We start from the raw sequence: 26,020 nt of genomic DNA, 5'->3' as shown, positions 1-26,020 counted from the left end.
TGGATGATAGGGAGCTCGGCCCCAGTGATGTCCTGGATGGCAGGGAGCTCGGCCCCAGTGATGTCCTGGATGGCACGGAGCTCTGCCCCAGTGATGTCCTGGATGGCACGGAGCTCGGCCCCAGTGATGTCCTGGATGGCAGGGAGCTCGGCCCCAGTGATGTCCTGGATGGCTGGGAGCTCGGCCCCAGTGATGTCCTGGATGGCTGGGAGCTCAGCCCCAGTGATGTCCTGGATGGCAGGGAGCTCGGCCCCAGTGATGTCCTGGATGATAGGGAGCTCGGCCCCAGTGATGTCCTGGATGGCAGGGAACTCGGCCCCAGTGATGTCCTGGATGGCTGGGAGCTCGGCCCCAGTGATGTCCTGGATGGCAGGGAGCTCGGCCCAGTGATGTCCTGGATGGCAGGGAGCTCGGCCCCAGTGATGTGCTGGATGGCAGGGAGCTTGGCCCCAGTGATGTCCTGGGCTGTCCAAACCGTGATCTGTCGCGCCATGCAATCAAGGGCGGTGCTGTTGCCATACCAAGCAATGATGCAACTAGTCAAGAAGCTCTTAATGGTGAAGCTGTAGAACCTTTTGAGGATTTGAGGTCCATTGCCAAACTTTTTCAACCTCTTGAGGGGTAAGAGGCGCTGTCACGCCTTTTTCACGACTGTACACATGTATCGACCATTTTAAGTCCTTAGTGATTTTGACCCAGAGGAACTTGAAGCTTTCGACCCACTCCACTGTAGCCCCGTCGATGTGGATGGGGGCGTTCTCTATTTAATGTTCTGCTATTTAATGTTTCAATGTGGTTGTGGTATCCATACCAGTTATTATTATAGGTCAATAAGATGTTTTGTTATTAAGTTATTGACAGTTATGTGTAGGTTCCTATTTGTGGCCAATTTCAACGTTTCAAAAGAACGTTGGTGTGGAGACGACTCTCAAATTGTACCTTCTTAGATAAGTGATCATAATGTAGAACTAATAGATTAATGTGTTGATATATGCACATGATAGCATACTATATGGGTATTCATCACTATTTCTTGCCAATTGAAAATATGGGTTTTTCATGCTAGCAGTCAATACAGTGGCAGCATAACTTGTTTTTAGAAATGTTAGCAAATGTATTGAAAATGAAATACAGAAGTATCTCCTTTACACACCCCTGAGTCAATACTTTGTAGAAGCAGCTTTGGCAGCCATTACAGCTTTGAGTCTTTCTGGGTAAGTCTCTAAGAGCTCCCACACCTGGATTGTGCATCATTTGCCCAATTATTATTTCCAAAATTCTTCAAGCTCAGTCAAATTTTTTGTTGGTCATTGCTAGACAACCATTTTCAGGTTTTTGCCATAGATTTCAGTCAAAACTGTAACTTGGCCACTCAGGATCATTCACTGTCTCTTCTTGGTATGCAACTCTAGTATATTTGCTTACCATATTTTCATACAGGCTTTCTTCCTCTCCGACAACTGAGTTAGGAAAGACATCTGTATCGTTGTAGTGACTGGGTGTATTGATACACCATCCAAAGTTACATTTATAACTTCACCATTCTCAAAGGGATATTCAATGTCTGCTTTACCAATATGTGCCCTTTGTGAGGCATTGGAAAACCCCCTGGTCTTTGTGGTTGAATCTGTGTTTGAAATTCACTGCTTGACTGAGGGACTTTACAGATAATTCTATGTGTGGGGGTACAGATGAGGTAGTAATTTAAAAAATAATGTTTAACACTGTTATTGCACACAGAGGCAGTCCATGCAGCTAATTATGTTACTTGTTAAGCACATATTTACTCCTGAACTGATTTAGGCTTGCCATAACAAAGGGGTTGAATACTTATTGACTGAAGACATTTTAGCATTTAATTTTTAATTAATTAGTAAAAAATAACATATTGAAAACCGTTATTCCACTTTGACATTATGGGGTATTGTGTGTAGACCAGTAACAAAAACTCTCAATTTAAAAATTCAGACTAACATAACAAAATGTCGAAAAAGTCGAGGGGTGTGACATTTATCTCAGGTGGGCTTAAAGGGTACAGTAGCACAAAAAGCATCCTCTCTATACAGAATGTAAATGGAAATAAATAAATATTGTTCAATATTGTCAATACTAACTTTGCATAATATTGTAGTCTATAGTGTATATTTATACCCCAAACCATTAGTTTCCAAATACATTACATTACATTACATTACATTTACATTACATTACATTACATTACATTACATTTAAGTCATTTAGATAAACTTAGCAAAAAAAGAAACGTCAACTGCGTCAATATTTAAATATCTTCCACCAAGGCACCTGCAAGTTCCCGGACATTTCTGGGGGGAATGGCCCCAGCCCTCACCCTCCGATCCAACAGGTCCCAGACTTGCTCAATGGGATTGAGATCCGGGCTCTTCGCTGGCCATGGCAGAACACTGGCATTCCTGTCTTGCAGGAAATCACTCACAGAATGAGCAGTATGGCTGGTGGCATTGTCATGCTGGAGGGTCATGTCAAGATGAGCCTGCAGGAAGGGTACCACATGAGGGAGGAGGATGTCTTCCCTGTAACGCACAGCATTGAGATTGCCTGCAATGACAACAAGCTCAGTCCGATGATGTTGTGACACACCGCCACAGACCATGACAGACCTGTACCTGCAAATCGATCCCGCTTTAGAGTACAGGCCTCGGTGTAACGCATCATTCCTTCGACAATAAACGATAATCCGACCATCATCCCTGGTGAGACAAAACCTTGACTCGTCAGTGAAGAGCACTTTTTGCCAGTCCTGTCTGGTCCAGCGACGTTGGGTTTGTGCCCATAAGCAAAATTGTTGCCGGTGATGTCTAGTGAGGACCTGCCTTAAAACAGGCCTACAAGCCCTCAGTCCAGCCTCTCTCAGCCTATTGCGGACAGTCTGAGCACTGACGGAGGGATTGTGCATTCCTGGTGTAACTCGGTCAGTTGTTGTTGCCATCTTGTACCTGTCCCGCAGGTGTGATGCTCGGATGTACTGATCCTGTGCAGGTGTTATTACATCAGCTGTCTCCCTGTAGTGCTGTCTTAGGCGTCTCACAGTACGGACATTGCAATTTATTGTCCTGGCCACATCTACAGTCCTCATGCCTCCTTGCAGCATGCCTAAGGCACGTTCACGCAGATGAGCAGGGACCCTGGGAATCTTTCTTTTTGTGTTTTTCAGAGTCCGTAAAAAGGCCTCTTTAGTGTCCTAAGTTTTCATAACTGTGACCTTAATTGCCTACCGTCTGAAAGCTGTTAGTGTCTTAACGACCGTTCCACAGGTGCATGTTCATTAATTGTTTATGGTTCATTGAACAAGCATAGGAAACAGTGTTTAAACCCTTTACAATGAAGATCTATGAAGTTATTTAGATTTTTACTAATTATCTTTGAAAGACAGTGTCCTGAAAAAGGGACGTTTCTTTTTTTTGCTGAGTTTGTTTTATGAGTAGACTTTCCTATTCTGTAGTTTTCACCATAAATCACTGTTGTTACAATTAGGCCCAGTATGCTCCTTTTAAGCCCAGTATGCTCCTATGAGGCCCAGTATGCTCCTATTAGGCCCAGTATGCTCCTTTTAGGCCCAGTATGCTCCTATGAGGCCCAGTATGCTCCTATTAAGCCCAGTATGCTCCTATGAGGCCCAGTATGCTCCTATTAGGCCCAGTATGCTCCTTTTAGTTCCAGTATGCTCCTATTAGGCCCAGTATGCTCCTATTAAGCCCAGTATGCTCCTATGAGGCCCAGTATGCTCCTATTAGGCCCAGTATGCTCCTTTTAGTTCCAGTATGCTCCTATTAGGCCCAGTATGCTCCTTTTAGTTCCAGTATGCTCCTATTAGGCCCAGTATGCTCCTATTAAGCCCAGTATGCTCCTATTAGGCCCAGTATGCTCCTATTAAGCCCAGTATGCTCCTATTAGGCCCAGTATGCTCCTATTAGGCCCAGTATGCTCCTATTAGGCCCAGTATGCTCCTTTTAGTTCCAGTATGCTCCTATTAGGCCCAGTATGCTCCTATTAGGCCCAGTATGCTCCTTTAGTTCCAGTATGCTCCTATTAAGCCCAGTATGCTCCTATTAGGCCCAGTATGCTCCTATTAGGCCCAGTATGCTCCTATTAGGCCCAGTATGCTCCTATTAGGCCCAGTATGCTCCTATTAGGCCCAGTATGCTCCTTTAGTTCCAGTATGCTCCTATTAGGCCCAGTATGCTCCTATTAAGCCTAGTTTGTATTGAAACACATGGGGATAGGGTGTTGATATCCCTAATATTCAATAAACCTGAGCATAAATGTTTTTTCTTCAGATTTAAATATAATAAAATACCATGCATCTATTCATGGTGCCTTTGCCAAGATGAATTCATTGTTGTCTTTATGTAGTGTTGTGGTGTCTCTCTTGTCGTGATGTGTGTTTTGTCCTATATTTTGTATTTCATTTGTATTTTTAATCCCATCCCCCGTCCTTCAGGAGGCCTTTTGCCTTTTGGTAGGCTGTCATTGTAATTAAGAATTTGTTCTTAACTGACCTGCCTAGTTAAATTAAGGTTCAATAAAAATATAAAAATGAAGAACAATTAAAAGCCTCTGTACTCTCTCTAAGACGTTTGATGCAGGGAGAGAAGAATAAGATATAGGATATCAGGGATAAAAGACCTACAAGTAGTGGAGCAAAATGGAAACAAGGGACAAGAAGATGACTATTGGATGCAGTTAAGGCCGTGGCATTGTCATATTGTTGTCCCTAATTCATCCAGGTGTTTCTATTTTTTGGTTCACCACATGTACCTTTGTCGTACAACAGTAGAGAGGGAGACTAGAAACTGTCTTCAGACAGGCTTTAGGAAGACCAGTTGAACTAATTCATAAGAATAGCAGTACAGCAAATGTGAATCAGCTTTCAGATCATTTATTGAAAGTTTGGTGTGTTATGGTTTTTGTTGCATGGCTTCTTATCCACAGAGGGCCATTGTGGGTTCAGGTTTGTGTTCTAACCAAGCAATAGCACACCTGATTCAACTAATGGAAGTCTATGATTAGTTGATTAGTTGAATCAGGTGTGTACTGGTTGGTAAGAACAAAACCCTGAGCCCAAATTGATCTTGGCGGATACGATTAACACACCCCCTGTTACGAATGCTTCTTCCATGATGAATAGTAAGGATCAATTGATTTTAATATGTTTAGGGGAGATGATTATAATTTAAGCTTACATAAGACATGTCTGTTTGTACTTTTTAAAAATTTGGAAATGAATTAAAATGGATGATTGAAGAGGTGGGCTTTAGGAACCCCCATGGGCTTAAAGGGAACATTCACTACCCATTTAGCCCAGACTGGACTTTTCACGTTTGATCAAATATTTTTATCTCACAGGAAAAAAATGGTGTAAGCAAAGTCATAAGACTTCACATGAGAGATTAATATGTTTTTTGAAAATGAGGTCTGTATACGTTAGAAATGTCTAAATAGGTTACTTACCCTACCGGCAGCCCTAATTGCACATAGCCTTAATAGCCATAGGTGTTGTGGCAGATGAAGTATAGCTTAGTGAATTGGATTTCCACTTAACACTCTAGGAATGTATGTATAGCCTAAACATTCCGTGAGGAGCTTTGAAATACAAATCCCTGTCGCAAAATTCTTCGAATGTCAGAGCGTAGGCTCACGGGCATCCGGCTCAATGGTCCAGATTGTGTCAATCATTGGCTATTTGCCATACCCTGTTTACTATATTTGGTATTGTCACTGTTTCATTTCAGTAGTTTTTTAACTCACTCAAATAATGTTTACATCAAATAACAGTTACGTTGTAATTAGCACACACACACATAATTAAAAAACATAGTAGCAGTAAGCTATGTGTAGGAATGTGTTATTGAGATGTGAATAATTGTTGATTTTATCGAACATGCATTTTCTTCAACCTAATTAATTATGGGACCGACAGAATTTAGGAGTCATTCAGCCCATGGTTTGTTGGAATAGGTAAGAGACTAAATGAGTCAGTTCGAGCCTGTGCTCATTGACCCATATGGTGCTGAGGTCTCGGCTCAAATTCAATATCCAGTTCTGGGACTACACTGTCAGTGATACTGCCCAGGACCTATAGAGCATTCAGCTAACTTACCATAAAGGACTACTAACTGTGCAGCCATGTATAAACCTTATTTGACAAGCACCAAAATGACAATCACACAATTTAATCATACTGTAACTATTTGTTGTTTAGCTTTATTTAACTAGGTAAGTCAGTTAAGAACAAATTCTTATTTTCAATTATGGCCTTGGAACAGTGGGTTAACTGCCTGTTCAGGGGCAGAAGGACAGATAATTAATAAATTACACTGAACAAACATATAAACGTAACATGTAAACTGTTGGTCCCATGTTTCATAAGCTGAAATAAAAGATCCCAGAAATGTTCCATACGCACAAAAATATTATTTCTCTCAAATGTTATGCACAAATTTGTTTACCCTGTTAGTGAACATTTCTCCTTTGGCGAGATAATCCATCCACCTGACAGGTGTGGCATATCAAGAAGCTGATTAAACAGCATGATCATTACACAGGTGCACCTTGTGCTGGGGACAAATAAAGGCCACTCTAAAATGTGCACTCTTGTAACAGAACACAATGCCACAGATGCCTCAGGTTTTGAGGGAGTGTGCAATTGGCATGCAGACTGCAGGAATGTCCACCAGAGCTGTTGCCAGAGAATTTAATGTTAATTATCTACCATAAGCCGCATCCAACATTGCTTGAGAATTTGGCAGTATGTCCAATCGGCCTCACAACCGCAGACCACGTGTATGGCGTCGTGTGGGCAAGCGGTTTGCTGATATCAACATTGTGAACAGAGTGCCCCATGGTGGCGGTGGGGTTATGGTATGGGCAGGCATAAGCTATGGACAACAAATACAATTGCATTTTATCGATGGTAATTTGAATGCACAGAGATACTGTGACGAGATCCTGAGGCCCATTGTCGTGCCATTCATCCGCCTCCATCACCTCATGTTTCAGCATGATAATGCACAGCCCGTGTCGCAAGGATCTGTACATAATTCCTAGAAGCTGAAATTGTCCCAGTTCTTCCAAGGCCTGCATACTCACTAGACAAGTCACATATTGAGCATGTTTGGGATGCTCTGGATCAAAATGTACGACAGCGTGTTCCAGTTCTGGCTAATATCCGGCAACTTTCGACCAGCCATTGAAGAGGAGTGGGACAACATTTCACAGGCCGCAGTCAACAGCCATGATCAACTCTATGAGAAAGAAATGTGTCACACTGCATGAGGCAAATGGTGGTCACACCAGATACTGACTGGCTTTCTGATCCACACCCCTACCTTTATTTTAAGGCCAATCTGTATTCCCTGAAATCCATAGATTAAGGTCTAATGAATTTATTTCAATTGAATGATTTCCTTAAAATAACTTTAACTCAGTAAAATCTTTGAAATTGTTGCATGTTATGTTTTTATATTTTTGTGCAGTATATATATTAACTAATATTTAGCTCACTATAATAAACCCCTTTACAATCCCCTTAAATTGTACCTTAATTAAAGTGTTACCCCACTGTGCAAAAACTGGTTGAATCAACATTTCCACGTCATGTGGAAACGTTGATTCATGTGATGACGTTGAATGAACATGGAAAACTGAATTGCAGTTTTAAAAAGTCATCAAAGTAAGGGAATTTCATATTTTTTTCACCCAAATTTGAACCTAAATCAATATGACATGGGGAATTTTGGGGAGGATTTCACGTTAGTTGACAACTCGATCAAATGTAAATCAAAACTAGACGTTGAACTGACGCCTGGGCCCAGTGGGACAGGATTTTCTGTTGCACCGTTGAGGATTTTTTTAAACATTTTTGTACATGTAGACTTATATAGTCCACTCTGAAGTATTTTCCAATTGAGCTCAACAACATTCATCAATTTGATCTTTTACTAGGTTAATAATATGCTACCCAGGGAATTGAAAGTGCCAGCAGAAGTCCTATAGACACAGCTGTAACTAGGTTACTCACTTCTGAGGCCATACAGAGTGCTGTTAAAATGTGTCCGGTGAGAGTTCTAAGTAGGTTACTGTACGGAGCATCCTCCATCACAACCTAAAATAGGTTATTCACACAATGATTCAATTGCGAAGTAACCTACTGTAAAATCTTTGTGCACAAGGACCTCTGTAAGTGTGCTGTAAATAGGCAGGTTGTCATGCAGACTGATGTCCAATAGAGAGGTAGATATGTTGACGTCGGGCTCATTGAGACAACATGCAGTGCAAGGCAATCCCGGTTGCATAGCTATCTGTAACAACACGTAGTTGGAGTAGGACATCCCTCCTTATTCCACTTTAGGAAACCCCTTTTTGAAGCAGAAAGTGGCAAACTGTATTTATTTTATACCCATGCCCGTCTTTAAAAAACAAAATGCTTCCTATGTGTGTGTGTGTGTGTGTGTGTGTGTGTGTGTGTGTGTTTTCACGCTCAGCTACTGCCGTAACTGGCTCTGGATTCCTAACAGATGGGATAGTCTCCTTGCAGAGACAGCCATCACATCAGCTTACAGAAAATGTGATGGCTTTGTGCAGTCAGGCTTTTGATCCTGTCAGTAACAAGTTTGTCCTCACCTGGGAAATGTGATGTGTTCTCAAGCCTGGCAGGAGTAGAGACGCTTCATGCATCTAATATCCCATTTCTCCCACACACACACCTTTTATTTACAGGGGAACTTCAGACCTTGATATCCTATCCACCCCATCTTGTAGCCTACCACTGTTTTCCTTTTCATTGGGTAATTGTACATGTTTAGTCTCTTGGGTTTTACAATATTCATTGCATTTGCATATACCTCCCGTTTTAGGCTAATCCAGTATAACTGAGCTTTTTTTCAGGTAGGCCATGCTCATAACATGCCCACTGTATCCTAAGTGGTAGTGAGTGAGCCAGCTAGGGGTTAACTGTGTCAGACCAGCCCAGACTAGCTGAGGCTGCGTTCCAGGACTCTGTCACCCCTGCTTTCCACTGGATGGATGGGCTCTGCGGCGGGCCCTGGCAACGGGCCCCAGACCTGGGAGTCTGTGAGAACCTTCAATGGTCACAAACTGGCAGGAAGAGAGGCAGAGGGAGAGAGAGATGAAGGAGCAATATTAGATTGCTGTATTGAGTAATGAAGATAGAAAGGAATTGAATATGGCAAAGGGAGAGAATGTGACACAGTGAAATGATTGAGAAATGTGATATGGAGTGAGGATCGACAATGAGAAGGTTAAAGGGGCCACTCGGTTGAGAGAGAGAGAGTTAGGAGGGACGATGTGGGAGGAGGGACAGGACAGCAAGGGAGGGAGGGGTACTTGACCTTTAAGAGCCCTCTGTGTGAAGCCTCAATGTATTCTCTATTCATCCTCTATTCAGCTGTGCTTTATTGCCACGCATTTGTTTCTGCAATTTTGTCAAGGCCAGCTAAAAATATCACAACCCTAATTCAACAACAATGAAATACCAATGATCCTTAACAATGGAACGTCTGCCTTGCATTATTGCTCATCGAGCACCCGCAGTCACCATTGGTTGAATTTGATAAAATTATGATAATACGTGGAGAATCTGGAAATTAAGTAGGTAATTTTACATTGTTGGTATTTAATAAAGTGAGTCAGTACACTGGCTATCTGGTGGTATCCATTGTCCTGCTAAGTGGCCTCTCCTCTGACAGTAGCCAGGCTGCATTACAGTGTTATGGCCTTGAACAGAGCAGGGAGCTGAGCTGACTCACACACTCAGCAGTAGCTGGTCAGTCCTCAGAGAACAGACCTCCAAGCTAGGACTTATTGAACAGTAAGCACTGTGGAGGGAAGAGGAGAGGACATCAGGGCTACAGAGAACATTTACAGAGTTTAAAAATCTGAAGTCTAAAGTCAGTTTTAAGTGGTATGAAATATAGCATATCCATGATAAAACAGCTAATTATGAAATATGCCTACTGTGCCATATTCCACAAATAAGAACTCATGTATACACAGACAAATTATATTTCTTCTCACTATCTCACATACTCTCTCATCTACTTTGTATTATCTGAGCACTGTTACTGCTTCATACAGTTGAGCTGGTGGTTTGTGATAGAGGACAGCAGTATTCTGACAGCAGAGGGTCTCTGAATCAGCACGGAGGCTCCGTAACAATGCCATAGCGAGGGTCATACAAAAACCTAAGAGATAGCACAATACTCCTCTGGAGCTCTCACTGTGGCTAGGTCTGTCACTGTGGCTAGGTCTGTCACTGTGGCTAGGTCTGTCACTGTGGCTAGGTCCGTCACTGTGTCTAGGTCCGTCACTGTGGCTAGGTCCGTCACTGTGGCTAGGTCCGTCACTGTGGCTAGGTCCGTCACCGTGGCTAGGTCCGTCACCGTGGCTAGGTCTGTCACCGTGGCTAGGTCTGTAACTGTGGCTAGGTCTGTCATTCTCTTGCTTATTACTTTTGGATTAATAAACTTTGTAAGACTCCAACCATTTGCCTCCTTTGTCTGCATCTGGGCCTCGCCTTGTGTCATGATACAACGTCTACTGTTGAAGTATTTTTTTCATCACTTCTTTTTGCTACAATGCCATGGCAGCCAGCTGTGAGTCAATGTTTCCAGGGCAACAGAGGCACCTCACACCCCCAGATCCCCACAACCCCATGTACCAAATCAGGACAGAGATGGAACAAAGAGTCTTACTTTGTGTGTGTGCGCATGCACTATGTGGGTTAACGGAAGAGACGACTGAGGGTGCGGTCACTCGCGGACTTGACATGCACCATAACCACTGCATCATACAGGAGCAGTGAGTGAGACCAGAGCCAAGCCTGTGGTTGTTGCTTGTGCTGTATCTTCCTGTCACATGAAGATAGATATAGCGTATCTCTCTACAGGTAGAAATCACTCAAGTCTCAACCCTCTCTCCTGAATCTCCCTCCAACTTCCACGCTCCTTTCAATCTCTCTCCCTCTCCTTCTCTCTTTCTTGCTCTTTTTGATGTCCCTGTTCTCAAGGATCCTTAAGTAGGCTCCACAGCTTTAAGGAACAAATGCAATGCTTGCTGGTGAATATGTAATCTAAGATATATATTTTTTCTAATTGCGAACAATGCAAGGCATGCATTATTGGAGCTTTTAGCACTACGCCCACATGGAATCACAGTGCCTATAATTGAATCTGAAGCTGAGGCAGCAGTACCCAGCAGCCTGCCATAGCCACCTGTTTAGTTCAGTGGAGCTAGGCTGTTCCACTGCCAGTGTGTACTTTACTGATCTCTTCTTCCTGAGTATTAGTGTGTGCTGTATTGCTTTGGGAAGCATTTTGGTAAGCCCAGGCTGGCCCACTTGTAAACTATGAAGTGTTTGTTGCTCATACGTCCTTTCTGTCTCTTAGTCTTTCCTTGTCTTTCTGTAAATTTGATTCAGTGAGCGTTACACACATCTCTGCTGACCGCACAAAGAAGCTGTCCAGTCTATTATTCTGGTAGTCATGGAAACCTGGAGTCTCCTCTTTGGTGAAAGCCATAGTGCCATGTTAACAGAGAACAGAGTACAGACACTGATACACCTTTTACCAATAGCTCAAACATTGTAATTACAACAGGTGTTACTGCACAACCATATGTCTATGTAAGGGGGTAAATCCATTTGAAATCAATCACTATTGGACAGCATCCCGTTTGATTTAAACAAAACCTGCTATACATTTTTGCCCATGGAAGAAGTGGTCCGAAAGTTGACCGATTTGTCATACCCCACCATACCATGAGACATGCATGTCTTCATCACTGGAAAATATAAAAGGTTGAGTTTGATGTCATTTAAACACTTACAAACAGGGTTGTCAAGCTGTTGTATAATTATTTTTTTAAACTTTAAACGTAAATGATCTAAAAACGCGTAGACTCTACTATACTGAGGTGTTGTGTTGTGCCGCCATCAGTTCAGACACAACGTACTCTGGAGTACAATCATAGAAATATAATTAATAGAATGGACCTATCCCTTCAGACCACTGCAATTTAGTTGGTACACCATTCAAATTAAATACTATCAAAAAGAAGGCTGCCGGTCCACCCACCTTTGAATGTCAACTTAAACGGTCATGTCTATTCTATTATCTATATTTCTATGATTTCAATAGGTCTCCTATGGTCCTGTGTAGCTCAGTTGGTAGATCATGGTGCTTGCAACTCCAGGGTTGTGGATTTGATTCCCACAGGGGACCAGTGTGAAAATGTATGCACTCACTACTGTAAGTCACTCTGGATAAAAGTGTCTGCTAAATGACTCAAATGTAAGCAAGTTGTGGGGGAAAATATGATTTTCACCAATTCATATAAATTTTTTGTGTTGCTTGTATCTAAACCAAAGGAGATCATTTAAAAATTATACCCTTCAGTTGGGGTCTCTATAAGCTTGAATATGAGTTCCTAAACCTAGCATGAAAGTGCATCCTTGTAGCTGTGTGGGCTGATATAGTCAAATGTTTGCCTTGGGGTAAGTTGAGCCAATGGCAAGTTGAGCAAATAGATGTGTTTTCCTCCCAGATGTAATGCATGACATTATCACTGGGATATAAGCTAACAACAAGGTCAACAATAAATAATAATAATAAAGGACTAAGTATTTGTTTGGTGTTAAGCTTGTGTTAAAGGACGCTTCAATTTTTTAAAGACAAAAAAGTGATTGTGATTGTGTTTGGGAAATAAACTGTCATGTTTACATGAATTCTGATTATTTCCAAGGATACATCAAATCTTGAAATATATGTAGATATCTTTGATAGAAAGAATACTATATTTCCCTTGACGGAGTGATGCTGAATGTAAAAAATGGCTCAATTGACCCTACTATGGAACATTTAGTTCAAATCAACAAGGGATTGAATTCAAATGGATTTGCCCAAGAGCTTGTTGCTCTCTGTGAGCTCTGTATTGTATTGTGGTTGCATAATTGCCAGTATATTATGGTCGAGTCACTGTGGAACATTATTTGGTGATTGTCTCTTTCTTTCTACATGTCATCTCTGGTCTTTGGCAGCAGAGTGCCTCAGCCATACTGTAGAGACATTCTCTTTTCATCTATAAGCTCCTAGGAGAGGCCCAAAGATAGAAGCACATCCTCTGCTCTGTCCTCAGAGACAAGCCTGAGAATGAGAGGGAAATGAGGTGTTTGGGAGGAAAGAGGGAGTCAAAGAGCATAAGCAGTAGAGATGGAAAGCGGTTTTAGGCTGAAACAGGGGACTATGGGAGATGGAGAATCTGCTATACTGTGAGGACAAATTCTACTTCTGTTTTGTGTGTTTGTGTATAAAGACCAAGGGAAAGAGTAAAGGCCGAGAGGGGCTCAGACGTGGGTTTCTTCACAGCAGACACAATACCTTGAACGACACAAAAGCTTTAAAATCAAATACTGTCATAAAGTCAAATACCAAGGTAAATGTCAGTATCTATATTCCTGGGAATCACCACAATGCCTGTGTGTTATAAATGCACTATTGATTCACACCCTCACTTATTTTATCTCCTCTCTCCAGGGGTCTACTGCTTCCTGAACAACAGGGTGTTGGTGTCTCAGGGGGACAGGGATCTGGAAACAAGTAGATAGGGAGCAGGAGATATAGGAGCTACAGGGGCCACGGTGTCTATCTGGTCCTCTGTTTCCCTGTGAGGCTGTCTTTGTGTCAGGGATCGAGAGGTGGACACACATACAGCCAAGGACTGGCTAACAGCAGGACTAAACCACTCTGAAGGGCACTGGAGGGCCACTGGGCAGAAGGTTGGCATCTGGCTGGAAGAGAGCGGGCACTGTGGTGGGCAGGCGACCGCAGCATCGAGATTACAGATTAGGCAGAACAGCAGGTCAGGGCACATTATCCTGACACAATCTGTACTTCCACCAACACCACACCGCAGAATTCAATTAAACCCTACTGCTCCTGCTACTGGCAGGCAGTGGCCCAGCCTCACACACATACACATATACACAAATAATCTCCACTGCTGGACAGCTACTGAGCCCCCTCGCTTCCCTGCTGTCCTGTTTGACGATCAGTGCCAGATGGAGTGATGGGATTTTTTGATTTTGATTGGTTTATCTTTTTTTCAATCCAGTCACTCATTGCCTCACGGTTCCTTGGAGATCATTAATTGGTAAGGTGTTTTAAGGTCACCATATCTACTTTTCTTAAGATTCTGGGTCAGTCCCCTTTGTTATTATGGTCAGAATGCTTTGATTACTTTGGGGGTTTTACTGTATTACTGTATTCTGAAAACCACTGGAATTTAGACAGAGAACCTGGACCCAGGGCATTAGAAGGGCTGGTAGATGCTCAGTCTGCCAACACAGGGACACACACCACTCACAGCCTCGATGAGAACTAGACTACAGGGCTCCAGACCCTATGTTTCAGAGCTGAACCCAAGGTCCTGAGTAGCTCTGCTACTCTGAGATGACACTAATGACTCAGTACCTGACTTTTACCATGGATATCACTGTAGGCTGCTAACCAAGGTTAACGGAGCGTGATAGGCTCTGACAGGTTCTCAGACTAACAGTGTACAATTTGTGTTGAGTTCGTCAGTTTTTTATGTGCAGACACTCTGCTGGAGCTCCCATCCAGGACTTGAGCAGTGCTGTGTGTGGAAAGTCGGGGCTGGGTGGAAGGTGTGAAGAGCGGCAGCCACGTGTGGAGAGACAGAGAGTGAAGGGAGCAACACACAACTCTGGGAGAAACTGTTTAGTGTGAGACACTGAGAGACACACTGTGGTGCAGCGGCTCTCCCTCTCTCTGTTTGACGGACTGGAAGAGTGTTCTCTCTGAGCCAGCGTGAGCCAGCCTGCACGCTGAGTGGAGCTGAGGCCAGTAGGGTGGGGACAGTGGCAGGGAGCGGTGCATGGCAGTGGGGGGCCGGGTGCCGTCCGTCACCCAGCACCGGGAGGGGCGCTGGGGTTGGGGCTGGGTGTGGGGCGGCCCTGGGGGGGCGAGGGGCCAGAGGTCAGGGAAGCTGAGGCCCTGGTTGACAGGCGGGGCCAGCGTGGAGCGGGGGTGTCGGCCGGGGTCTAGCGACGGTGGAGCAGGGGGCATGCGGTGCTCACTGAGGGTGTGGGTGCTGCTGGGATCCCTGGGCCTGGTCTTTCTCACCTCCCTCTTCTTCTCCATCTCCCTGAGGGGGGGCGTCAGCCTGCCCTACCTGGACCCACCCGGATGGGAGGAGTCTCGCCGAGTTAAACTAGTGCCCAACTACGCTGGTGCCCACCAGCTAAGCCCTCTAGAGGGCACCCAGCAGGAGAAGACATGTGCCTGCCCCCGCTGTGTGGGAGACCCTGGGGTGTCGGACTGGTTTGATGAGAACTACGACCCGGACATTTCCCCCGTGTGGACACGGGACAACATCCAGCTGCCTTCAGATGTCTACTATTGGTGGGTGGTAAGTGATCCAGTTGAACACCACCTATTTTTACTCCATTTTACCCATCCTCTTTCGTTCTCCTGGTCTCCATGGAAAGAATGAGAGCAGCTCTGCCAATCATATTAAAAGAAGACAGAGCTGTAAATGTCCTTGGAAGTTCTGTTTGAATTACTGTCAGGAAATCAAGCCTATGTGATCACTTGGATAAAAGAGGTTGTTATTTCTAACACTAACGTAGAGGAGGTGGGAGTTCAGAGGTTTAGCCTATTTAGCGTCACGTCCTTGAGCTGCTGGCTTTATATATATCCCACTAGATAATTAGGTGAGATTGTAAACAGAAGTAGACCGGCCAGTGCCGAAACAGTGTAAAGTAAACGAGGTTAGAGAGAGGAGGAACTAATGAGGTAGGGAAAGGTGAAGGAGTGCATAGATTAGGATTAATGCATCTCCTGTAAAATCAAAAGTCTGCAATTTTGAGTTGGTTAGAAGATATTGTTTTAGGAACATATCTCTTATGGAATTGGCTAGTCTTTGAGCAGAGTGCTGTCCCCTTACACTCTCAAAAAAAGGGTACAATTAGAGTACATTATTGTTCTCGGGGGTACAAAAATATCAAAATACACATAATGTACCTTCAGACATACACATATAATCTATTCGGTGCCTTTTAGGGTACATGTGTTGATAATCTAGTATAATGGTCCACTTTTCTACCCAATATTTGGGATATCAAATCAAAATTTATTTGTCACACACACATGGTTAGCAGATGTTAATGCGAGTGTAGCGAAATGCTTGTGCTTCTAGTTCCGACAATGCAGTAATAACCAACAAGTAATCTAGCTAACAATTCCAAAACTACTACCTTAAAGACACAAGTGTAAGGGGATAAGAATATGTACATAAAGATATATGAGTGAGTGATGGTACAGAGCAGCATAGGCAAGATACAGTAGATGGTATTGAGTGCAGTATATACATATGAGATGAGTATGTAAACAAAGTGGCATAGTTAAAGTGGCTAGTGATACATGTATTACATAAAGATGTAGTAGATGATATAGAGTACAGTATATACATATACATATGAGATGAATAATGTAGGGTATGTAAACATTATATTAGGTAGCATTGTTTAAAGTGGCTAGTGATATATTTTACATAATTTCCCATCAATTCCCATTATTAAAGTGGCTGGAGTTGAGTCAGTGTGTTGGCAGCAGCCACTCAATGTTAGTGGTCGCTGTTTAACAGTCTGATGGCCTTGAGATAGAAGCTGTTTTTCAGTCTCTCGGTCCCAGCTTTGATGCACCTGTACTGACCTCGCCTTCTGGATGATAGCGGGGTGAACAGGCAGTGGCTCGGGTGGTTGTTGTCCTTGATGATCTTTAATGCCTTTTTAATGACATCGGGTGGTGTAGGTGTCCTGGAGGGCAGGTAGTTTGCCCCCGGTGATGCGTTGTGCAGACCTCACTACCCTCTGGAGAGCCTTACTGTTGTGGGCGGAGCAGTTGCCGTACCAGGCGGTGATACAGCCCGACAGGATGCTCTTGATTGTGCATCTGTAGAAGTTTGTGAGTGCTTTTGGTGACAAGCCAAATTTCTTCAGCCTCCTGAGGTTGAAGAGGCGCTGCTGCGCCTTCTTCACGATGCTGTCTGTGTGGGTGGACCAATTCAGTTTGTCTGTGATGTGTACGCCGAGGAACTTAAAACTTACTACCCTCTCCACTACTGTCCCATCAATGTGGATAGGGGGGTGTTCCCTCTGCTGTTTCCTGAAGTCCACAATCATCTCCTTAGTTTTGTTGACGTTGAGTGTGAGGTTATTTTCCTGACACCACACTCCAAGGGCCCTCACCTCCTCCCTGTAGGCAGTCTCGTCATTGTTGGTAATCAAGCCTACCACTGTTGTGTCGTCCGCAAACTTGATGATTGAGTTGGAGGCGTGCGTGGCCACGCAGTCGTGGGTGAACAGGGAGTACAGGAGAGGGCTCAGAACGCACCCTTGTGGGGCCCCAGGGTTGAGGATCAGCGGGGTGGAAATGTTGTTGCCTACCCTCACCACCTGGGGGCGGCCCGTCAGGAAGTCCAGTACCCAGTTGCACAGGGCGGGGTCGAGACCCAGGGTCTCGAGCTTGATGACGAGCTTGGAGGGCACTATGGTGTTAAATGCCGAGCTGTAGTCGATGAACAGCATTCTCACATAGGTATTCCTCTTGTCCAGATGGGTTAGGGCAGTGTGCAGTGTGGTTGAGATTGCATCATCTGTGGACCTATTTGGGCGGTAAGCAAATTGGAGTGGGTCTAGGGTGTCAGGTAGGGTGGAGGTGATATGGTCCTTGACTAGTCTCTCAAAGCACTTCATGATGACGGAAGTGAGTGCTACGGGGCGGTAGTCATTTAGCTCAGTTACCTTAGCTTTCTTGGGAACAGGAACAATGGTGGCCCTCTTGAAGCATGTGGGAACAACAGACTGGGATAGGGATTGATTGAATATGTCCGTAAACACACCAGCCAGCTGGTCTGCGCATGCTCTGAGGGCGCGGCTGGGGATGCCGTCTGGGCCTGCAGCCTTGCGAGGGTTGACACGTTTAAATGTTTTCCTCACATCGGCTGCAGTGAAGGAGAGTCCGCATGTTTTAGTTGCGGGCCGTGTCAGTGGCACTGTACTGTCCTCAAAGCGGGCAAAAAAGTTATTTAGTCTGCCTGGGAGCAAGACATCCTGGTCCGTGACTGAGCTGGTTTTCTTTTTGTAATCCGTGATTGACTGTAGACCCTGCCACATACCTCTTGTGTCTGAGCCATTGAATTGAGATTCTACTTTGTCTCTATACTGACGCTTAGCTTGTTTGATTGCCTTGTGGAGGGAATAGTTACACTGTTTGTATTCGGTCATGTTTCCGGTCACCTTGCCCTGATTAAAAGCAGTGGTTCGGGCTTTCAGTTTCACGCGAATGCTGCCATCAATCCACGGTTTCTGGTTTGGGAATGTTTTAATCAGCACAAATCAGCACAAACTCGCAAAAACCTTGACCATCTGTCATATTTCCCAACATGCTCTATTGTGGGTATTTAAAAGAAATGGTTCGTTTCAATGTGTTCTTTGCATGCACATTGATTGATTGATCTTATGCTACACAAAGGTAAATAACATACACTACAGTTCAAAAGTTTGGGGTCACAGAGGCATACAGAGGCCCATTACCAGCAACCATCGCTTAGCTAATCCAAGTTTATAATTTAAAAGGCTAATTGATCATTAGAAAACAATTTTGCAATTATGTTAGCACAGCTGAAAACTGTTGTTAAAGAAGCAATAAAACTGGCCTTCTTTAGACTAGTTTAGTATCTGGAGCATCAGCATTTGTGGATTCGATTACAGGCTCAAAATGGCCAGAAACAAATAACTTTCTTCTGAAACTCGTCAGTCTATTCTTGTTCTGAGAAATTAAGGCTATTCCGTGCGAGAAATTGCCAAGAAACTGAATATCCCGTACAACGCTGTTTACTACTCCCTTCACAGAACAGCGCAAACTGGCACTAACCAGAATAGAAAAAGGAGTGGGAGGCCCCGGTGCACAACTGAGCAAGAGGACAAGATTAGATTACATTATTAGATTGTCTAGTTTGAGAAACAGACACCTCACAAGTCCTCAACTGGCAGCTTCATTAAATAGTACCCGCAAAACACCAGTCTCAATGTCAACCGTGAAGAGGCGATTCCAGGATGCTGGCCTTCTAGGCAGTGATACAGCCTGTGATACAGCCTGGATTCAAACCAGGGACTGGCCTTAGACCCCTGCGCCACTCAGTGTATATACCTGGTATAAGGGAGAGGTGCAATGAAGAGTATAGTCATAGTTTCTCTACAATGAAGCCTGAAAGGAGCAGAGCAGGAAAGACACTGTCTGGCAGCAGCAGTGCCCACTAAACATCTGCCAAGAATTAGTGACCCTGCAGAAATCCGCTGTGCAGTGCCAGGCGTTGGCATCGAGGAGAGGGAGAGAGATGAGAGAGGGAGCAAGAGAGATAGAGGAAAGGATAGAGGGGGAGCAATGGGGAGAGAGGAAAAGAGAGAGACAGTGAGAGGGTCATGTAGGGGAAACTGAGAATTGGGGAGGAGGTGGCAGGGGGGAGCAGCTGTGCGAGAGAGAGAAACAGGGTGCTGGTGGGAGAGGGAGAGGTATTTGAAGGAGGTGCCAATAGTCTGATGGAACTATTCTGTTTCTTTGTTGGGAGGCGCTCAGATAGCCAGGTGTTGAACAACAGCCTCTCATTTTCACCTTCAGTGTTTATACATAGATGTCCTCTCTCATCCATTTCCCCCCAAAACATCTCACCTCTTTTCACGTTCATTTAAATATTCAGTTTCCTATTCTTTTTTTAATGAATCACTACTACACCCTCCCCCTCTGCCCTATTTTGACATCCTGGTGGAGGAAAGAGTGTCCTTTTCTGCCCTCAGAACCACCTCTTCTTCTCCCATCCCATCCCATCCCCCTCTCCTCAGCCAGTCTCAGTATATGAGTCTATGGTACTGCCCCTGCCTGCTCTCCTGACCGTGCTGCCTCTCTGTCGCCCCCTGCATGTAGATGCTGCAGCCTCAGTTCAAGCCCCACACTATCCAGCAGGTGTTGCTGCGGCTGTTCCAGGTGATCCCAGGCCGCTCCCCCTACGGCTCTTGGGACCCCGCCCGCTGCCTGCGCTGTGCAGTGGTGGGGAACTCAGGCAACATGCGTGGGGCTGGGTATGGGCCCACCATAGACGGCCATAACTACATCATGAGGTGAGGAAGGGAAGGAGAGGGGGTGGGAGAGAAAGAGGATGCTTGTTTTCTAAATCTGTTTATTAGCTGTTAATGAAGTTGTATTATACCGTGTATAATACTACGATTGTAAGCTTTCGTATCTCTACAGAACATTGTGTACCCTTATGGTGGGTGGGGAGGGGGCGTAGGGTGTCCTCAACAATGGGTTCTGCTGATGTCTTGAGTCTGATTATGTTTGATGAAATCTTCCCTCATTGGTTGGATAATTGGTCATGTGACCAGCAGCTCTCCCTCGGCTGCAGCTTTGTGTCTTCAGAAGATAAAGGCAGCAAAACATATAGATTATAACGGTAATGCACTAAATCCTACTGAGCTAATCCCTCTCACTGTCTGCAAACACACACAGACCGACAGACACATACATAGCATATACTCACACAAACATTACACATGCACAGCCATGCATACAGTCCACTATACAATTGCACACACACATAACACATATGCAATCCATGGACAGGGATGGAGACAATCAGTGACAATATCTAAGCATGGCAGTGGGTTTGCATATGAAAGAGGGGAAAGAGAGAGTGTTTTTAATGACAGTAGAATGTGTGTGGGTGGATAAATAACAGTAATGAAACTCAGCACAGCATCCAGGGATCAGCAGCCATTTGCTGCCTTCTGAAGCCTGCCTGCGTGGGCCCAACCAGCTACTAGTCTGTCTGTCTGTCTGTCTGTCTGTCTGTCTGTCTGTCTGTCTGTCTGTCTGTCTGTCTGTCTGTCTGTCTGTCTGTCTGTCTGTCTGTCATTCTTCTCTAATGTCTTGATATCCCTCTGTCTGTCTGTCTGTCTCTCATTCTTCCCTAATGTCTTGATATCCGTCTGTCTGTCTGTCCTGTCTGTCTGTCTGTCTGTCTGTCTGTCTGTCTGTCTGTCTGTCTGTCTGTCTGTCTGTCTGTCTGTCTGTCTGTCTGTCTGTCATTCTTCTCTAATGTCTTGATATCCCTCTGTCTGTCTGTCTGTCTGTCTGTCATTCTTCCCTAATGTCTTGATATCCCTCTGTCTGTGTCTGTCTGTCTGTCTGTCTGTCTTTGGAGTTACTTCCAGCATGGTCTAATTCCCTGTGTCTGTCCTGTCTATGTCCTTCAGGATCAACCTGGCTCCCACGGTGGGCTATGAGGAGGATGCAGGCAGCCACACCACTCACCACTTCATGTACCCAGAGAGTGCCAAGAACCTGGCAGCCAATGTCAGCTTCGTCCTGGTGCCCTTCAAGACCCTGGACCTGCTGTGGATCACCAGCGCACTCTCCACTGGACAGATCCGCTTGTAAGAGCAATGCTCACACACACACGTGCATTTACGCACACACACACACACACACACACACACACACACACACACACACACACACACACACACACACACACACACACACACACACACACACACACACAGTCCTACACATTCAAACTCAATCCAGCTCCATTTATATTGCTTTAACACACACACGTTTTCACACTAGCAGATTTTGTTCACATGTTCAAAGTGACCTGCTGCTTCACACATTCACAAGCACAGTGCCACTCTCTCTCTCGCTCTCACTTCGCTCTCTCCTCCCAGTCCAGGTCAGAGCACATCATCAACAGAGCACTCTCTCTGTGGAAACACGGAAACGTGCCATCTGTGAATCATTCAATCACTTAAAAGCAATTTAGAAAGTAAAGGATAAAAGAGTGTTTCATCTCTCTCTCTCTCTCTCAGTACCTACGCCCCTGTGAAGCAGTTTCTACGGGTGGACAAAGACAAGGTACTACGTCTATCATCAGAATCTCTCTGATCTCTTACATGTATCAGTCAATGGTACTTTTCAACAGAACATAATTGTAGCTGAAGAACCCTTTTAGGTGCTAGATAGCACCTTTTATTCTAAGAGTGTAGCTGTGCTGTTGAGGAACTAGAGCAAGCACACTTGTAGTTGTTTCGTTTGGAACACAGCCCTGCATCCCTGATATCTATCACACATGCAATCCAAAATCGGTCGATTATAAATCGAAATCTGGGTCCGGTGGGCATAATTTAAAAGCTTATTCTTTTAGCCAGAATGACTAGCTAAGTTATACAATAGGATAGATAGGCTTTCACAATGCAATTCATGGAAACGGATCATCATTTGCATACAGGTGCGTGTGTCGCGCCAATTTTCTTCAACGTAGACAAGCAGGCTCATTCTGTTCAGAATAACCTACGGGATGACGCTATGTCATCTTATAAGTTTACAAACATAATGATCATAAACGTTGACGCTGTATATGACATGACTCTTATGATATGGAAATGTGAAGTGCACGTTTGGACGGGTGTTTGGCTTGCTTGTATGACATCAAAGCAGTATTTACAATCCTCAACGTCTCATCTTTCACAATACATCGAGTCCTCATAATTTACAGCATTTCCCTCACTCAGTCAACCAAAAATGTGCAAAAGTCTTAATATCCTAATGTTTCTTTAGACCTGCCTAAACGAAGGAAGAAAATGGCTCTGTTAAAATGTAGCTGCCCCAAGGCCAGCTATTTTTATTAATCGAGGCCCGGCTATTTCAGTGTTAAACGGCCATATGGCACTGCACATATGCTTTTGGGTCAAGTGCAAGTTGCCGATGGTTGATGATCACTTGTGATTTATCAGGTCTTTGTTAATTGCTGCAGTTGTGAACCTTAGGAAATATATAACTGAAATTGTTCAAGGAAGAAATGAATGCGATTCTGTAGATGCTCTGTTTTTAATTTACAGTTTTTTCTCAGTCGCTTTGGTGCATTTTTCACATCATCCCTAACATGTGCAAAATAATAAGTGCATTTCTCAGAACAATTTGTACAAACTGCAATATACAATAGATATGTTTCTAAAGCTAGTCAGTCACTAAAAATCCTTAGTACATCTCTCAAAAGTAAATATTCATGCCAATGATCATGTCAGTGTCATCAGAATGATAAGTCATTGAGTCATTGTTCACGAACAAGGTCGTCAAAATGTTTAGGCATGTTGTCAATGTAACTGTGTACTTTGACAGTATTACCTGATGTAAACTTAGGCTACAGTTTGGATGACAGCTACTGTATTGAAAATGCACAAGGCTGCACTTCTATGGCATATATCAATTTTAACAGTACTATTTACATATTACTGTATGTGGGTTATTGATTGAAAGAGACTGGACAACCCAAGAGGCACAAAGGAAAAAACAAAATTAGAAAGAAACACAGGAAACCACCCCTAAGGCACAACTTTGCCCTCAGCACTGTTGTGCTGTCTCTACACATCCAGACGTTCCTGTCTGTCGACCCACATATTCTCATCCACATCACACTGGATATTTTCCCTTCCAATGCAACGTGGAAAGAATCTTTTGGAATGCCTTATCCATCCTCTGCAGGTGTCTACTGTGATGTCCTCACATGCTGCATCCATTGCAGCCAGCAGGGTCATCTGTGTGTGTGGCTGACGATTGTACACCTTCCACCTCCATGCTGAAAATAACTCCTCAATTTGTTTAAGGAATGGTGAATAAGGTGGGAGGAATTTTATGAGCATCCTCGGGTGGGTCACAAACCATTGCCTTATGTTTGATCGATGGAAACTCACATTATCACAAATGACCACATACTTTGGCAAATCCTCTCTAAACAGACCCCTCTCATCATCAGGGATCAGGGATGAGAGCCCTGTAGAGAGTCTCTAAAAAGTTGAGTAGATGCTGGGTGTTGTATGGCCCTATAAGGGGGATATGGGTTAGGACACCATGCTCCGAAATAGCAGCACACATGGTGATATTTCCTCCCCGTTGGCCTGGCAAATCCACAGTAGCTCTGTGACCGATGATATTCCCCGCCTCCTGCATGTGGGAGGGTTAACTTGATTCCAACTCCATTATACGCTATATCCCAGAACACACAGTTGAATTTGTTTTGGTAAGGAAGAGTGACATAACATGCACATATATTGCATGTTCCTTCCACAGCAATGGAAATGTATGCAGTTTATGCTTACTGTACTATGTATCTCTATAAAATGTTGCTGTAAAGTAGTTACATAGATATATGTTTTACCTGTACATACTGGTACCGTAGCTCCTTAACTCTGTCCTCATTCCTTTGGAATGGTACACGGTACAGCTGTTTCATACTCATCTGGTTTCTATGCAGCACCCTGTCGATGGTTGAGATGCTAACCGTATGGATGTTTTCAAAGACATCGTTGTCTTCTATAATGGTCCTTTGTATTTCCCTGAGTCTCATGGCATTGTTTGCTCGGACCATGGTGCAAATAGCCTCCTCCTGTTGAGGTGTGAAAAGGCGTCCTCTGCCACCGGTTTGAGGTAATCTTGCAGTCCTATGTGGGGAAAAATACAGTGATGCATCGCACACTTTCACAAAAACTATGCGAACACACATTTTACTGTAAAACATACAGGTGGGTGCATGTAAGGTGCAGTATGTATCTGTATAGAGTATATTTCTGTATGCTGTGAAATACAAGTGGACTACTGTAATATGAAGCATTGTAGGAAGTATACAGTATACTGCTTATATACAGTAACAGTGCACTGTACATTGGTGGACATACCTGTTCTCTCTTCAAAACGTTTGATCTATTGAGGACACGGTTGATCTCCCAATATTCGACTGCACCCTTCGACCCGCCTCAGCCATTGTAAGGCCATGATTGACAACATGGTCTACAATAGTGGCCCTTATGTCATCAGATATGCGCCTAAATCAAATCAAATCAAATTTATTTATATAGCCCTTCGTACATCAGCTGATATCTCAAAGTGCTGTACAGAAACCCAGCCTAAAACCCCAAACAGCAAGCAATGCAGGTGTAGAAGCACGGTGGCTAGGAAAAACTCCCTAGAAAGGCCAAAACCTAGGAAGAAACCTAGAGAGGAACCAGGCTATGAGGGGTGGCCAGTCCTCTTCTGGCTGTGCCGGGGGGAGAGGAACCAGGCTATGAGGGGTGGCCAGTCCTCTTCTGGCTGTGCCGGGTGGAGCCTATGTCCTCTTCTGCCTCTTCCTCTGTTTTGCCACCATGCATCCTTGCTCCTCTTCTTCCTCCTCCTCTTGGCTGTTGACCCTGTTCATTTCCTGGTCCATCCATTATAATTGCAACTCTGTGTTTTTGGTCTGTCTATATATGCTTGCCCATTGATTCTTCATGAGATGCACCTTTGAGAAATTTAGACAACTGGTTGATTGTTGGTTGAACAAACACTTTTAATTCCTTCATGAGTGAGGGTCAATTTCACCTGCACGATTCATCAATTCACGTTTTTGTACAAAAGGTCTAATAGAAATGTGTAAAACTATGCTTGACAGTTTATGACTAATAGTTCAACAATTTTGCATGTAATGGCTTATGCAAGGAAATAATGCCTAGATGTTTTGAGGGGTAAGACTATTCAACAGAGAACCATCTACTACATTTTGATCAACATGACATGAGCAATTGATAATGTGGAAAAAAGCTGACACTTGTACATTATCAATTGCAATTTGCTCTAAAGGAATAAGAAATTGCTTTAATGATGTGCACAAGTGACTAGATGATTTGGAATTTGTACAAGTAGTTTCAAGAATTGCACTTTTGATCTAAGAAATGCACCAAAGCGACTGAGAAAAACTGTAAATAGATGTTCTACCTTGTATTGCATACGTTTTATTTGACCATATCATGTTTTAGGTTATTTCTAGCCTTTGGTATTGTCTACTAATGTAGCCAGCT

The 26,020-nt window shown here is 44.0% G+C and overlaps 1 protein-coding gene across 1 annotated transcript in view; it reads left to right on the top strand.

Moving 5' to 3' along the window:
* LOC115134311 (CMP-N-acetylneuraminate-beta-galactosamide-alpha-2,3-sialyltransferase 2) overlaps positions 1–26,020 on the top strand; it is a 31,606-nt gene that overhangs the window by 1,556 nt on the left and 4,030 nt on the right. The window contains exons 2-6 of the mRNA XM_029668144.2: positions 13,590–13,914; positions 14,167–15,483; positions 20,058–20,251; positions 21,386–21,565; positions 22,001–22,046. Of these exons, the coding sequence (XP_029524004.2) occupies positions 14,950–15,483; positions 20,058–20,251; positions 21,386–21,565; positions 22,001–22,046 (954 nt within the window). The 5' untranslated portion in view covers positions 13,590–13,914; positions 14,167–14,949. The remainder of the gene's footprint in view (positions 1–13,589; positions 13,915–14,166; positions 15,484–20,057; positions 20,252–21,385; positions 21,566–22,000; positions 22,047–26,020) is intronic.

The sequence above is a fragment of the Oncorhynchus nerka genome, linkage group LG9a (assembly GCF_034236695.1).
Source record: "Oncorhynchus nerka isolate Pitt River linkage group LG9a, Oner_Uvic_2.0, whole genome shotgun sequence".
Classification (NCBI taxonomy): Eukaryota; Metazoa; Chordata; class Actinopteri; order Salmoniformes; family Salmonidae; genus Oncorhynchus; species Oncorhynchus nerka.
Note: the sequence above shows the minus strand (reverse complement) of the source record. Positions and strands in the feature narration are given on the sequence as shown.